This window comes from Lagenorhynchus albirostris, chromosome 1 (assembly GCF_949774975.1).
Source record: "Lagenorhynchus albirostris chromosome 1, mLagAlb1.1, whole genome shotgun sequence".
NCBI classification, from domain to species: Eukaryota; Metazoa; Chordata; class Mammalia; order Artiodactyla; family Delphinidae; genus Lagenorhynchus; species Lagenorhynchus albirostris.
The window spans coordinates 32,729,993-32,745,837 of NC_083095.1; the positions used below are offsets into that span (position 1 = coordinate 32,729,993).

The window sequence follows — 15,845 nt, forward strand, 5'->3', positions numbered from 1 at the left end:
CCTTCTGACGACTTCCGGCGGCTCCTCTCGCGGGGATTGGCTGTTGGATACATTGCGGCTAAACTCGTGTGCGGCAGCGGAGTCGGCGGAGGAGTCGGCAGCGGCGTCGGCAGCGGCGGCAGCGAGAGTTTGGCGCGATGGTGAGAAAGGCCTAACCGGCTCCCCGAGCCCCCAGCCTCCAGGGTGACCCCAGTCCCTACCTCTTCTCCCCACCCAGTCCAGCGCGAGTATGCAGCTGCTCGGCCCTCCGGCGTGTGGGTCGACCCTTCCCCTTCCCGCCGCGGAGACGCTGGGCCTGGCGGTAGGCCCCGGAGCCAGGGTCCGCCCTGCGGTTGCGCGCCCGCCGGCTGGCTCGGGCAAGGCGTGCGGTGCGGAGGATGCGCTTTCTCCCGATTGCTGCTTGGTAGAGGCAGGCATGGGGAGGGTGCCTTTTCCCTCCAAACTCTCTAGCTTCCTGTGGGAACAATGGCCGAGGGATGTCTGACAATCCTGTCCCAAAGCTGACAGATTGAGTCTACTGCACCTAGCGTGTGGGCCAGGAGGGGTCGTCTTTGCTTTGTAGCGTGCTCTCTCGGCTATTCCCTTTTGTTTTTCTGTGCTCTGCTTTTTTGGAAAAATATGTAATATTTTTCTCTTCTCTAAGACCTTCAGAGGCCTGGTTTGGTGTGGGGTGTTTTTTTGGTTTTTTCAGCCCTTAATCCTGTGCTTATCGTTATTTATATTCTCTTGGGGCTGGAGGCAGGAAAGATAGGTTCAGCTGAAGGTCCAGGTTCCTTAGAATCTGACCGGGTTGGTAGTGGAGTGGGTGGGAAGGGTTGTTTGTGGTTTTTTGTTTTTTGCTTGTGTGTGTGTATTTTGTAATCCGCAAAAAGGAGACGCTTACAGGGATTCTGAGGAGTCATGGTTACTTCCACACTGCAATTTTCGTTTTCTGGTTGCTGCAGTTATTAACAGAAAATGCAGCTAATGTTAACAAGGAACTTTTTCAGGTTGTCCTTTTCTGAATTTCAATATTTGACCCAACATAATCTCCCAAAGAGGACTAGGAATTAGAAGACTGGGTTTCCAGTTCCTGTTTTGTTATAACTGGCAGTGTGACCTTGGGCAAGTCATTTCATCTCTGAGTTTCCTTCTTTCTGTGCCTTTTATGTCACTATTCGGTATTGTATTAAAATGCTTAGATTAAAATCTGGGAAAATGACAGCAGTTAATATCAACAACCCATTCTCGTTGAACAAATATCAGTGATAATTCCTTATGTCAAGAAGAAATAAAAATTGGAATTTGTATTTAAAGGGAACAATTATTGGTTCAAAAGTCTTAAGTACTTTTGCTTTACTGAAGATACCAGCTTCGATTTCTTTTTTTTTTATTTATTTTTGGTAGTTGAGGAGAAGCATTTGAAGCTAAAGAGCCAGTGTTATGTACTGTAGTATTTCTGCAACAGTAGAATGACTATTCTTAGGGTTCATGTTTGTGAGACTTTAAAAAAGTTAACAAAGCCAGATTAACTATTCATTAGAGTGAATCAAAGCCACTTGGTAATCAGAGAGAGTAAGGATTTTATTAAGGTAATCCTGCATAAATTTTATTTTTCTGATTTAGGTTTCACAGTGTTATCTCCCTATTGTGGCAAATATAAATATATATATGTTTGCCTATATGTACTTAAGTTTTGTATGTGTGTGTCTGTGTGTGTGTGTGTATGTGTATATGTATGGAACCGGTCATTCCCCTGAGAAAGAGTACCGTAAGGAAGGCCAGGACCAAATCTGTCCAGAAGAAGGAAAAAATTGATAGGGCAAATATATTTGGATTTTTAGTAAAACGAAAGGGTTCCAAAAATGGCTCCAATAAGAAGAAAGTGACCAAAATTGGTTTGAGAGGTATTATGATCTTAAACTGGTGACAGAAAGGCACTGTCACTTAAGAATAATAACCATTTTGACTACAGTTCTGTAAATTTAGTCATTTCTTGTTCTTAATTTTTAAGCCTTGTCTTTGGGCAGTAAGTACTGAAAACAGTAAACTTCGCTCAGGTTCACTTTAAGGGTAGATATAAAAAGCATACTGTATAGCCATTCCCATATCTTTACTCTTTTAAGTGACTTAATCCTTTATTTTGCATTAGAATAAGAACAAAATATAGTAGCAACTGGTATGGCTAGTGTATGGGGCAGGCCCTTTTGCAGGAATGCTAATATAGTTTATAAATTAATTTTCTTCTCAACATATGACCTATTGAAACTACTGGTGACTTATAAAAACTTATAAATAACACGTAATCTAATATGCTGCTTTCTTTAGCTTTTACTCACTATTTAAGAAAGGCCTTGATTGTGTTCAGGTCATTATAGGTGAGAATTAGTTTTCATCTCTTGTCATCAAGTTTTGTTTTATCTCAAATCCTCAAACTTTTAATCAGAATGACTCCATTTTTGATGGGGAGGGAGGAGTACGATAAATTCTTTTGTTTTTCATATTGTGTTCAAAGTACTATTTTTGGGGTAATTATTCAGAAAGTCTAGGCATCAGCTATTTCAGTTGCAGATTGTTGGTGGTTAAAAATTCTGATCATTTCAAAACAGTTTGGTTCCTGTAATTAGGAGATTTTGTTTGTTTGTTTTTTACCCAAAAATAATAGTACAGCAGAAGAGAAGAGAAAAATATGAATAGCTTGATTTAGGATTGGGTTTACAGTGAGGTTACATCATACTTGAATTTATTTAATAAGTCTTACACACTTGGCAAAAAATTGGAAGGGGTTGTACCCTCAACAGACCAGTGTCTGGGGGCATTTTTGGTGGTCACAGCTTGGCCAGGAGAGGGTGGGAGTGCAGATACTACTGGTAGTTAGTGGGAATAGACCAGGGATACTGCTGAACATCCTGCAATGCACAGGACAGCCTCTGCAACAAGGAATCTTCCAGCCCCAAATGTAGTAGTGCCAAGGTTGAGAAACCCTAAAATAGACCGACTAACAAAAACATTCTCCCCATTGAGGGTGAGATGGAAGATAAAAGTCTATCTGCTGTTCTTTAGGCCTGTTCACATCTCTTACAATGTGATCCTCTAGCTATTTTGTGTGATTCCAGAGTTTAAAAATACATAGCCCCTTAAGGTGAGTTATCTACTAGGTGAATAATTTAATGGATTTTCTAGGGTAATGTTAACTATATATACTAATTTTATATTGCCAATTTATCTTACGCCTTAATGTTTGAGTCTAATCCCTGGATAAGATGTGACTTCACTGTTGTGCTAAAGTTAGAAAAAGAACATAGATCGATGCAGTGCTTTGCAGTCATTATAGTGTTTTCCTTTTTCTCTCCTTTCATCAGCGCATATCTGTTTTTATTAGGGACTTAATAAGGCTAGAGCTAGAAAGTGACCAATGGAGATAGAACACCTAAGCAGGTTTATAATCTGGCTAGGAAGATAGGTGCAAAAGAGAAAAAACAGTACAGGGTAGCTTATGCTGAGTACTTGCAGCCAGTAAGTGCAATAAAAGTTTGAGAAAGCACTCATTAAGGACTGGGAGGCTAAGAGAGACCCTACAGAAGGTAATCCAGCTTCTGGTGCTACACTTGGGCAAAGGCACAAGTATTGTAGAAGGAGCACCCTGATTAATAGTGTTTTAATAACCAGTGATCATTTGTCATGAATGGAGATTCTGTCTCATACTATGAATTTCTCAAATATGAGTTGGAAACTTACATTGAAATCACTTTTCTTTCCACAGTCTCACACCATTTTGCTGGTACAGCCTACCAAGAGGCCAGAAGGCAGAACTTACGCTGACTACGAATCTGTAAATGAATGTATGGAAGGTAAGTTTAAACACTAGTCGAGGGGTAGAAATCTTTGCATTTGTTTCAGGGGTGGGGAGGTGTTGGGGGGTCGGGGGGGCTGGGCTGTAGAGACTCCCCATTCCTATGCTAGCGTCCACACCAGCTTGTTGACGCTGGCCCGGGGTGAGAGTGGTAGGTGCTGCAGCTCTCAGGTGTCTTGAGTTTGTGTTTTCCTCCAGATTTCTTGCATTGTTAATTTGAGCAAGGAAAGTAGATACTTAGGACTGTATTTGTGGAATATTTGAAATATAAATTATATATACTGTCTTTTTCTGTTGCAAATATTACTTTACGTTTTTTAATCAAGCTCATTATATAATGACTTTCCCAAGCCTCTGATTGTTATGTAAATGTTCTGTTATTTGTTATGTTATTTTGTTACTGTGTTATGTAAATATTTTACAGGTATTCCTTATATATTGTGGTTAAACTCAAGCACTATAGAGTTGTTAAGGCAGGCCCGAGGAACCTAATAGTGCCTACAGAACCTAATGTTCTGCTTATTAAACAAATAAATGTTAAAAGCTGGTCCATCAGAATGTTAAAAAATTAGCTCAGTGAATAAAGGCAAATGGAACCAAATCAGTATACTTTCATGTACATTTGATTAGCTGGCACCACCCTGAAGGGAAGTATTAGCCCTCAGTAAACCATTAGATGAGAGCACATAGATTGGATCATCACAAATTGGATTCATGTTTACATTTAATCATTATATCAAGTAAACCACCCTGCACCCTGTCTAGCAAATTGCACATTCTTCACTTCATATAAAGATTTTATAGTCGGTGTTTTTGCTGCTGGCATGTTCCCTGAATTTGTTGATTATCTGAAGCTAACAGGGTTAGACTTAAAATCTCTTCATTTAAAACCAACAATGGGTAGACCTGTGGGGGGAAAAAAGCTACTTCTAGTAATTAGAGACAGCTTCTACGCTTTCCTGATCCTGCCATCAGATTCTGCTCTAGAAGAGCAAGGCTCTTGTTCTTTTCTTAGGTCCCTTCCTCTGCTGATATCCTTACTTGCCATTAAGGTAGACTTTGTACCTACACTGTCTTTTTAATGAATACACTTTATTTCTAGAGCAGTTTTAGGTTTAAAGAAAAATTGAACAGGAAGTACAGAGAGTTCCCATATACTTCTCCCTAACCCCAGTTTCCCCTATTAATAAATCTTGCATTGGTATGCTACATTTGTTACAGTTGATGAACCAGTATTGATACATTATTATTAAAGTCCATAGTTTACATTAGAGTTCATTCTTTGTGTTATGCAGTTCCGTGGGTTTTGCCAAATGCATAATGTCATGTATCTACCATTAGAGTATCATATAAAATAGGCTCACTGTCCTAAAAATCCCCTGTGCTCCACCTATTCATCCCTCTTCACCCCATCCCTGCTGCCTGGCAACCACTGGTCTCCTTGCTGCCTCCATTGTTTTTGCCTTGTCATAGAATTGGAATCATTGCCATATGTACCCCTTTCAGACTAGCTTTTTTCACTTAGCAGTATGTATTTAAGGTTCTTCCATGTCTTTTTGTGGCTTGATAGCTCTTTGTTTTTTCTTTTCTTTTAAAATTAGAAATGGTGGTTTATTTTCCATTTTAAAAGTTAAAATGGAAATACTGGAATCAGTTCTCACATGGTGGTTGCCAAATGGTAATTTTCTTTCTTATTTTTCTTTGTTATAGTAGTTAATATTCCTCTGGAATACAGAGCTTTCCCTCCCCGCATCCCTTTTTTAAAATTAATAGATTTAATTTTTTTTAGAGTAGTTTCAGGTTTACAGGAAAATTGGTTAGAAAGTACAGTTCTATCATACCCCTGCTTCCTTCCCACCCCCTCCCAGTTTTCCCTATTATTTATATCCTGTATTAGTTTGATACGTTTGTTACAATTGTAGAATCAATACTGATACATTAATAACTAAAGTCTATAGTTTACGTTAATGTTTGCTTTGAACATTCTGTGGATTTTGACATGTGTAATGACCATTTACTACCCTAAAAATCCCCTGTGCTCCACCCACTCATCCATCTCATACATGGCGTGAGATGGGTCCAAGTTCTTTCTTCTGCATGTGAATGTACAGTTGTCCTAGCACCGTTTGTTAATAAAACTACTCTTTGTCCATTGGATTGTCTTGGTCTCCTTGTCGAAAAGCAGTTGACCATAGATGTGAGGGTTTATTTGTGGACTCTTGCTTCTATTCCATTAATCTGTGTGCCTGTCTTTATGCATAAGCAGTACCACACTGTCTTGATTACTGTAGTTTTGTAATAAGTTTTGGAATCAGGAAGTGTGAGTCTTCCAACTTTGTTCTTTTTCAGTATTGTTGACTATCCTGGACCCCTGTATTTCTGTATCAAATTTAGGATCAGCTTCTCAGTTTCTGCAAAAGTACCTCGGATTTTGATATGGATTGCATTAAATTTATAGATCGTTTGGGGGAGTATGACCATCTTGATACTGAGTCACCCATTCCATGAACATGAGATAGCATTCCATTTACTTAAATCTTTACTTTCATTGACATTTTATAGTTTTCAGTGTGTGTCTTGCATCTTTTTTATTAAATTTATTCATAAGAATTCTTTTTTGATGCTATTTATTTCCTTTTCAGATTGTTGGGATATAGAAATATTGATTTTTGTATATTGATCTTATATTATGCAGTCTTGCTGCACTCATTTATTAGTTCTAATAGTTTGTGTTTTGTAGTTTCCTTAAGATGTTCTGTATATAAGATCGTGTCACTTGTGAATAGAGATAGGTACACTTCTTCCTTTCCAATCTGAATGCTTGTTATTTCTTCTCCTTGCCAAATCAACCTGACTAGAACCTCCAATACAATGTTGAATAAGAGTGTCAAGAGCGGATATTCTAGTGTTCTTCTCATCTGAGTGGGAAAGCATTCAGTCTTTCACCGCTAAGTATGATGGTAACTGTGGGTCAGTGCGACAATGAAATTTCCTTCATTATGAAAGGTTTTTACTTCCTTTCCATTTCACCCTTTCTATTCAGGAACTTATGAGTGATGTTTCTGATCACAGTGTGTGTACCAGTACCAATCAAAAACCCTTACTAAGGGACTTCCCTGTTGGCGCAGTGGATAAGACTCCGTGTTCCCAATGCAGGGGGCCCGGGTTTGATCCCTGGTTAGGGAACTAGATCCCACGTGCATGCCACAACTAAGAGTTCGCATGCCACAACCAAGGAGCTGGCAAGCCACAACTAAGACCTGGCTCAACCAAAAAATAAATAAATAAATAAAATAACTAAAACTTAAAAAAAAACAAAACCCTTACTAAGATAGCTTTTGACAACTCTGTGGTTGAATATTACTTTTTCTTAGGAAATTTATGAAGTCAATTTAGAGGTACATGAAGACCTGTATGTACAGGATAGAACATATTTATTTGTTGAAAAACCTGCTAAGACACACACTGTCGGAATTCCCCGGCGGTCCAGTGGTTAGGACACTGCGCTTCCACGGCAGGGGGCCCAGGTTCGATCCCTGGTCAGGGAACTAAGTGCCACAAGCTGTGCGCAGTGCAGCCAAAAAAAAAAAAAGTTTTATTATTAAGGCACAAAATACCAACATTCTGGTGAATTTATAAAATTTTTAAAAATTTGCTAGTGGCAACAGTGAAAACAAAAGTGATCAACTTACTGTTCTTTTCCCAGCCCAACTTGATAAAAATAAATATTACGATATTAGCATATAACACTACTCATATCTAAAGTTCATATAATTGTAAGATCTTGGTTTTCCCCTCCCTCTTAGGTGTTTGTAAAATGTATGAAGAACATCTGAAGAGAATGAATCCCAACAGCCCCTCTATCACTTATGATATCAGTCAGTTATTTGACTTCATTGATGACCTGGCAGACCTCAGCTGCCTTGTGTAAGTATTAGCCACCATATCTCTTAAATTGTACTTTTCTATTGTTTGTTTGTTTGAGGCGATTTATGGTGTTGGGAACTCACTCTGCCTGACACTGATCGTTGTGTTTTGCTTACTATGTATTAATTAATATTTCTTCTGCATGTGGCTCATAAATTAAGTTGTCAACATAAAGCTAAAGGCACAGGAAAATCTTAAGAACTTTGCTAATTGATGCAGTTAGTATGCATCAACTTTGAGAACTTTGTTCCTTAAACTTAATAATTTTTTCTTAGTTTTTTTCCCCCATTATAGTCTTTATCCTAAAGCAGTTGGCTTTGGATTAAAACTAAGATTATTCTGTTTTCATGACATTATTTTTAGAATATAAATATATGTAGGACTGAAATGGAATGTAATTTTAATTCCACCCAGTGTTAATCAAGTATATTTTGGCATGTTAGAATGAGATTTTTTTTAATAGACCCTTATGTTTTCTATTCTCAGAGGTTTGTCAAATTAAAATTTTTTTCTAACATATTATGCTTGTTATAATTTATTTCGATAATTACTTATCACCACTATTACTAAGGAGCAAGTGAGTCTGTAATACTTACTCAGTCTCCTCAACATTTTTGGACAAGAGCCTGAGTATAAGTACAGCTAATTTTAAAAGGGAAAATGGAAGTACCTTATAATGAGATCTTCAGTCACCAGATGCCTTAATGTTTATTACATGCCAGACACTGCTAGAAGAAAAAAATATTTTTCAGTGGCGAAAAACATATAGGTCCTACTCTGAGGCATTTCCTGGATCACCACTGGAGCCAAGCCTGGACTTGCCGTCTCACCAAAGATTGCTGGTGAAAATAAGCATTTCCTTGCAATTTTTGAGTTTTGTTTTCTGCATCTCTTCATTGTGTTTCACTTATAGCCATTTCATTTTGCTCATTCAGAACATTCAGGTGATCCAGTTCTGGTCTTTAATGATACGTGTTTATAATTTTATTATTTTAATATAAAAACTCAGAAAACTGTTGAGGCCAGTAGAGCTATATATATTACGCTATGTTGGTTTGTAATGACTATAGTTGATCTGTTTATTGCCTGACGCACACAGAAAGAGACACATACATATTCATTTAACAAATATTTATGAAGTGCCAACTATGTACCATGTGTGTTCTAGGCACTGGGGATTGAGCAGTGAATAAATCAGGTTAAAAGGAACCCTGTGAAGCTGCAGAAGAATAAGTGAGGGGGAGAGTAGAGGGAGATGAATTTGGTGGGGCAGAGAGGGTGATATCCTAGAAGCCAACTCAAAAGTACTTCATATTATTGGTAGACCAAATTAATGAGGACTGAGAACCGACTCTTGGTTTAGCTGTGTGGAAGTTTTTGGTGACTTCCAGAGCAGCTTTGGTAGTGTGACAGGAGTAAAACCTTTATATCGTCCAGTGAGTTTAAGTTAATGAGAAGAGAGAAATTGTAGGCAGCCAACACAGACAACTTTTTTGAACAATTTAGCTCAGAAGCAGAGCAGAGAAATGGGGTTATAGCTAGAGAAAGGAATACTTTTTCTTTCCCTTTAATTTTGTTTTTAAGCTGAGAGAAATAATGGTAAGTTTGCGGGCTGTTGGGATGATATAGTAGAGAGGGGAAAATTGATGGCTTTAGGTAGGATCTTGGACAGTACGTTAATAGTAAAGTAGGAAGGATGGGCGGATATGGTGGAAGCTTGGGGAAGTTGTTTTCTAATTGCTTTAGTTACCTCAGGAAAATAGGAAGAAGGACACAATTTTAAATTAAGGGTGAGGGAGGAGGTGTCGGAGGCTTGTGAAAAGAGGTAAGGAATTATCTAGGAGGGTGAAGGGATTAGGGAATGTGTGGTTTAAGAGGTACTTGATAATGAAGTTAAATTAATCATGTGATAAATAGGTTTTTCCTAGTCACTCTAAACCTGAATGGTTACAGGTGAGTCTCTACAGGTAGAGAATCAGCAGAGATTTTGCTAACAGTTGAGGATGTATGCAAGGGAGTATTAATGCAAAGGACTGAATGACCATGTAGGGGTTGGGATGGCGTGGGGACAGGTAGGATCAATTAATTACAGGTCACAGTGGGGTCAAAGGATTGTTGAAGGTGGGGTATTGGGAAGTAGTGATCAGAGAACGAGGTGCTTGGAATTGGGAGATTGAAGTTGCTGGTAGTGAGAAGGTATAGGGATCTGGCCAAGGAAGGGCAGGGGATGAGATCATTGGAGGAGAGGAGTTCAAGGAACTGAGAGGCCCAGATGTTGGCAGGATCATCTAGTGGATATGAAATCACCAGTAATGTGTTTATTTACTTTCTAGAATTTGAGAACAGGGAGCTTTGTTTTTGTTCACTGCTGTATCCCCAGTGCCTAGAATAGTATTTGGCACATAGTTGGTATTGAGTAAATATTGGTTGTTAAAATACATGTCGTCAATATAATATGATTTGAGGCATAGCTTTTTTAAATTATTGGTAATCTTCCTTTTCTCTCATTTGCATTACAGAGCTACAGTCGGAAATGATAGGATGGTCTAAATAAAAGTGAAAGAATCTAATATGACTTCTTTCATGCTAAATTTTGCAGTGTCTTGTATTCTCAGAAATCTTTGATATTATTTATCTGATTAAGCTGTGGGTATTTTATATTATTTTTACACTGATGGAGAGTTTTGTTTGTTTTTGTTTTTGTTTTTTAATATATGTTCTAGGTGTATTTGGTGAAATATTCACACTTGAACTTAAACATTGGATGTTTCAGTTGGAACTTAAAATTTTAACAGAGCTAGTGTGCATATTCTCATTTCATTCTTTAAATGAATTGTTGATTTTATTTTAAAAATTAATGGCTGTCTTTCTGATTCTATAAAAATCACTTATTGAGACATTGGGTATCTAATCCTGATGGTTTGGGATATGGCACTCATTCGCAGCAGATGGGGAATTACTTACAACCTTGGGAGGTTATGGTTAAGATCTAACTGGAGTTTTAGGATTAGACATAGCTGAGTTTGAATCCTGGCTCTGTCATTTGCTAGCTCCCTTGGGCAAGTTAGCTTAATACTACTAAACCTCAGATTGCTTATTTGTAAAATTTAGATACATCTGCCTTACAGGACTACTGGTGAGGATGCAGTGCTTACTTAGCACAGCAGTATCAGGTATATGGCAGGAACTCCATTTTTAACTAGGTTGACATCAGGCAGGGTTTTATTTTTAATTACAATGAGGAGGTTGGTTCTTTAAAATTTGCCCCAAGTAGAATGATAGTTTCAAATTTCACAAGTGAGTTAAATCGTACTGTTAACGAATAAAGAGGTGTTGTGTTGGTTTTTTGACAGTGAAAGTTACACAGAGTAAAATAGTAGCTTTTATGGGGACATACTACAGGTATGTCATTAGTGATAGAACATAACGTTTCTAACTTCGTGCCATTAAGTGTAAACCAGAAACTACGTCTAGCATGCTAAAATGATTTCTAATACTTGCATTATTAAAGCAAAACAGAGGAAATACATCTTTAATTATATATATTATATACAATTATATATATTACAATAATTATTTAATTATTATAGATAATTCCTTCTAAGCTGTAGCAGTTCAGATAGTATAAAAGAGAGATTAATGGTAATCTATAGTTTTTAATTGTCTATAAAACTGTAAACTGTAGCTATTTATGTTTCTATCTCTAATGTTGAACTTTTGGCCTTTGAAAACTTTCAGAATCAAATTTGGATTTAGAACCATTTTGCTCATATGACTTTGTTATTTGAATGTTCCAGAGAAATAAGATTTCCAAAATTGCTTCCAAAGAGGTCACCTATTGCCATGGCATTTCCTATGACAGCACATCCTGCCCCTCTCCTTAATCAGGGATTGTGACTTGGCCAAGAATTGGCCTCAGACCAAGAATTAAGTTCATTTTTGGTTTGTAATTGTTGTGTACTTGTTGCTTGTATTAAGTTTAAATGGCAAGACATTTTTAATTATTTATTCTTAAACCGGTAGAGGAAGAATGGAATAAATAAGATACTTTGTTGACATAATTAAACCCAAAACAAACTGACCATGCATTAATAGTAAAATTTATTCATGAAGGATTTATATTTCATATATTTGAAATCAGAGTACAGATTTCTTCACAGTTCTGTGATCTGTAAGGTGGTTTTTTTTGTTTTTTCATTTTTTTTCTTTTTTAAATAGGCTTTTTTACAGATTAAGATAACAGCCTGTTGGCCTTTCGAAGATGAGGGCTTTTCTTGTTTGCTTAGAGACAGAGGGACATTTTTATCCTTAGTTATTGTAATAAGGAAGGTACTCCTTCCTAATCAGGAAGACAGCTTGATATCAGTGAAGACCCCAGCTGATTTCCCTGCTCAGATCCACAGCTTCTGTTCTTGCATAAACCTGCACTTAGTTTTATTCTTTTTTGGCCACAATGTAGGGCATGTGGGATCTTAGTTCCCTGACCAGGGATCAAACCCACACCCCCTGCATTGGGAGCGTGGAGTCTTAACCACTGGACTGCCAGGGAAGTCCCTAAACCTGCACTTACTGACCATAATAGTAGGCTAAATGATTTATCTGTACCAACAGCTAAGGATTTTATTAATGTACTTAACATTTAATTGTCTCATTTTCAAGTGTCAGTTAACAGCCATCAACATACAGCTTTCCATAAAGAAGGCATTATTAACTATTTCTTACGTTGGAAAATAGCATGCAAGTTGATGGATTCTGAAGTGATCTTGGTGGGATGAATGATCTAAATAAGGCTGTCCCACCCAGATATTATAGTTCTGAAAAATTCTTTTCCTTTTTTATTTCTGTTCCAGTGTTAATATAAATATTGTAGTCTATTCTGCCCTACCTTGGAGTAGACTAGATTAGCACTTATTTAATTAGGACATATGAACAGAGGATAGTCAAAGAACATTGGTTTACTTTTTAGGGTATTTCTCATTGTAACAAAAGGACATTAGTAAAAAGCCAAATGTTTTGTAAAAGTAGAAAGCTCATGCATTTTTAATAAACCAGATTCTGACCTTGCCATTCAGGGAAAGAATGTGATAATGGTGTAAGGCATTCCTACTTTGGAGTTTGTTTTTCTTCAAAAATTGGGTCATAGGTTTCTAGCTTAGTGGTTCATGGTAAGGACTCTGGTCAGGAGTGTTTAAGCTTTCACTCCTTGCCTGAAGTCACTTAGCTAATAAGTTACTGAACTTTTTTGAGCCTTGGTTTCCTCCTTTATAAAAAAAAAGGATAATAATTTTATCTACTCAACTGCTAGGTATTGCTTTAGGCACTCAATCCTGTTGTAAACAGGATGAAGTGAGTTGATTCAGATGAGTGCCTAAAGCAATACCTAGCAGTTGGCAACTTCTTAATAGGTATTTACTATCATTTGTATTTATGTATATAATTTTTTGCTGAGAAGCTAAAAAATGAGGCTTCTGGGTAAAATGAAACAGTAATTGATAAACTAGATATTTCATTTTTTTAGGGCATCCCTAAGGGTTTTTTGTTGTTTTTTTTTTTAAGGCAAGTTATATCCTTCGCCTCTCTTGAATGCCATGCGATGTTTCCACCAGATGGTGCACATGACTTTGAAACACTGTGATGTGCCTTGTATTTGTGCAATCTCTGCTTACTTATTGTCTGCTTTTTTTATACTATAGCTTTAGTTTTTTTTAACTCCAAAAAAATGAATTTACTGCTTAACCAGCTAGATTTCAGTTGTAGGTCAGCTGGAATGTTTCTGTTTTTTGAGTCCTCTAAAGATACCTTGAGTGGTTTGGCTATTAAGTCGATGCCTTGTACTCCCGAAACCCTGGAATCCTAGTGGAGCTTCATTGCTAATGCTACTCCTTGTACTCCAGACCCTTCCCAGCCTCTAGCATTGTTTATATTAAAAAGCAAATCCTAAAATACTGGATGTATATAAAAGTATTTCCTCCTGTTAATACTTTTCAGGGAAGAAATCTTTGTGGCAGTAACATGTTAAAGGCTTGTTTTTTTTAAGTTGATTCAAAGTAAATTTAGCAAATTTGAATTAGTGTTCAATTTTTGTTTTTTAATCACTAAAAGAACCATAAAAATAGTAACTATGTAGGAGAAAGAACACATGGTTTCTGGTCATACTTTGTCAAGAAGTAGATGTGTAACATTACACATATAACTTAAGATCTCTAGGCCTTGGTTTCTTTTTCTGCTGTAAGATAGTACTAGGTGATCTAAACTTCATATCGCTTAAAATTCAACAGTTATGTAATCGCTCTTTTACATTTTCATTAAGTTCATGTATGAACATGTGCACATCTGTACCATCATTGGGCAGTTATGATTTCAGGTTTTAAAAACGTGACAGTAATTGACCATTGTAACTTTGCTTATTACCTTTCTGTTCCTCAGTTACCGAGCTGATACCCAGACATACCAGCCTTATAACAAAGACTGGATTAAAGAGAAGATCTACGTGCTCCTTCGTCGACAGGCCCAACAGGCCGGGAAATAGTTGAGTTTGGAAGCGTTAGGGGGATGGGGGTGGGCTTGGAACACAGGTGTGTACAGTGTGCTGTAGTAGAAGTTTTGTATTATAGTAATCCTGTTTCCATTTTGGTACACTCTAGCCAGGATTGAATGTATTAGATAAAATAGGATCTTGTTCAATCTGAAACCCCCTTTGCCCCCTTCTCTCCACTCCTTTTTTTTTTACTTAAACATTTTTATGATGATTTAGGTGGAAGTTGGTTTTTGTCAGTTAATGTTGGTTCCAGTCCTTCAGACTGTTCGTATCTGCTTTATAACATTCACTGTACTAACCCTTCTTCAAATCAGGGTGGGGGTGGTTACGCGGCTTAGTTATGTCCTCAAGACAAAGTCTTAGTGAGAAACAAATAAATGTCCTTTAGTTATATTTTCCCCCTGAGTGATTTTTTTTTTTTTTTGTCTCTCAACTGAATTGGATTTTCTTGCCAAAGCATTATCAGTTTCTAAACCAGTAGTCTGCTACACAGTGAATTTGAAGAAAACCTATATATGTGCTGAATTTGTTTTGCTGTGGCTTATATGAAGCTAAAGAGCTTTTACCTCATTTTCCATCCTTGTAAGTGAATCTCAGTTGTATCTCCAAGGACTGTTGATGCAAACATTATGAAGCTCTTTCTGGGGACATAGCTTATCTACAGCAGCAGCCAGGTTAATTCCTTAGCTTTGGTGATGTACTTCTTCTGGAAGGTCCTTGTGCCTTCTCATAGCCTTCAGCAGTTGAATGCTGATTACCACCCCTGTATAGAAGCTATGAGGGTGAGGGAAAGACCACAGAGAAGTACAAGATAATCTTGGTTTTAGTGTAAAGTTTGTGGTCACATTGTGACTTGAACATACACTACATTGTACCTCCAGTCATATATGAGAACATTGCCTGATTCTACTATTATCACACTTCACCAATAGCAAATAATATCTTTACACACTATAAGATCGGCAGTTTTTTCGGAGGCTTCATGACTGGCCTCATATCTCCCTTGTCCCCGCCCTCACTTCCACATTAGAGCTTTAACTGTTTTGTTTTATGCAGAATGAAATTATATGTGTAGCTTTAGTTAATATTTTACTGTGAATCAGCTAATTTTTAAAGCTAAAATGTTCTCAGGAAAAAATATAGATCCAAAAGTAAGTCAGATTGGGCTTCCCTGGTGGCACAGTGGTTAAGAATCCACCTGCCAGTGCGGGGGACATGGGTTTGAGCCCTGGTCCAGGAAGATCCCACATGCTGCGTAGCAGCTAAGCCCATGCACCACAACTCTGAAGCCCTTGCACCTAGAGCCCATGCTCTGCAACAAGAGAAGCCACCGCAGTGAGAAGCCCGCGCACCTCAGCAAAGAGTAGTCCCCGCTCGCTGCAACTAGTTAAAGCCCACGCACAGCAACGAAGACCCAACACAGCCAAAAATAAATAAGAATTTTTTTTAAAGCCCAACAGATTAGACACTGCAGAATAAAAGTGCGATGAACTTGAAGTTAGAGCAATAGAAACTTAAACACTGAAGCATAGAAAGAAATAGGGGAAA

The 15,845-nt window shown here is 37.6% G+C and overlaps 1 protein-coding gene across 1 annotated transcript; it reads left to right on the top strand.

Moving 5' to 3' along the window:
* The first annotated feature begins 13 nt into the window (after positions 1–13).
* On the top strand, positions 14–14,690 carry ERH (ERH mRNA splicing and mitosis factor). Its single transcript, XM_060140403.1, has 4 exons — positions 14–140; positions 3,743–3,830; positions 7,639–7,759; positions 14,186–14,690. The coding sequence occupies exons 1-4, from the start codon at positions 138–140 to the stop codon at positions 14,286–14,288; spliced, it is 315 nt and encodes a 104-aa protein (XP_059996386.1). The 5' UTR covers positions 14–137; the 3' UTR covers positions 14,289–14,690.
* Positions 14,691–15,845: the final 1,155 nt, after the last annotated feature.

Excerpts from the sequence above, each read along its gene's own strand:
- ERH (XM_060140403.1), top strand. Across the intron at positions 3,831-7,638 it reads TGTAAATGAATGTATGGAAG|GTGTTTGTAAAATGTATGAA; the intron begins GTAAGTTTAAAC and ends CCTCCCTCTTAG. Across the intron at positions 7,760-14,185 it reads GCAGACCTCAGCTGCCTTGT|TTACCGAGCTGATACCCAGA; the intron begins GTAAGTATTAGC and ends TCTGTTCCTCAG.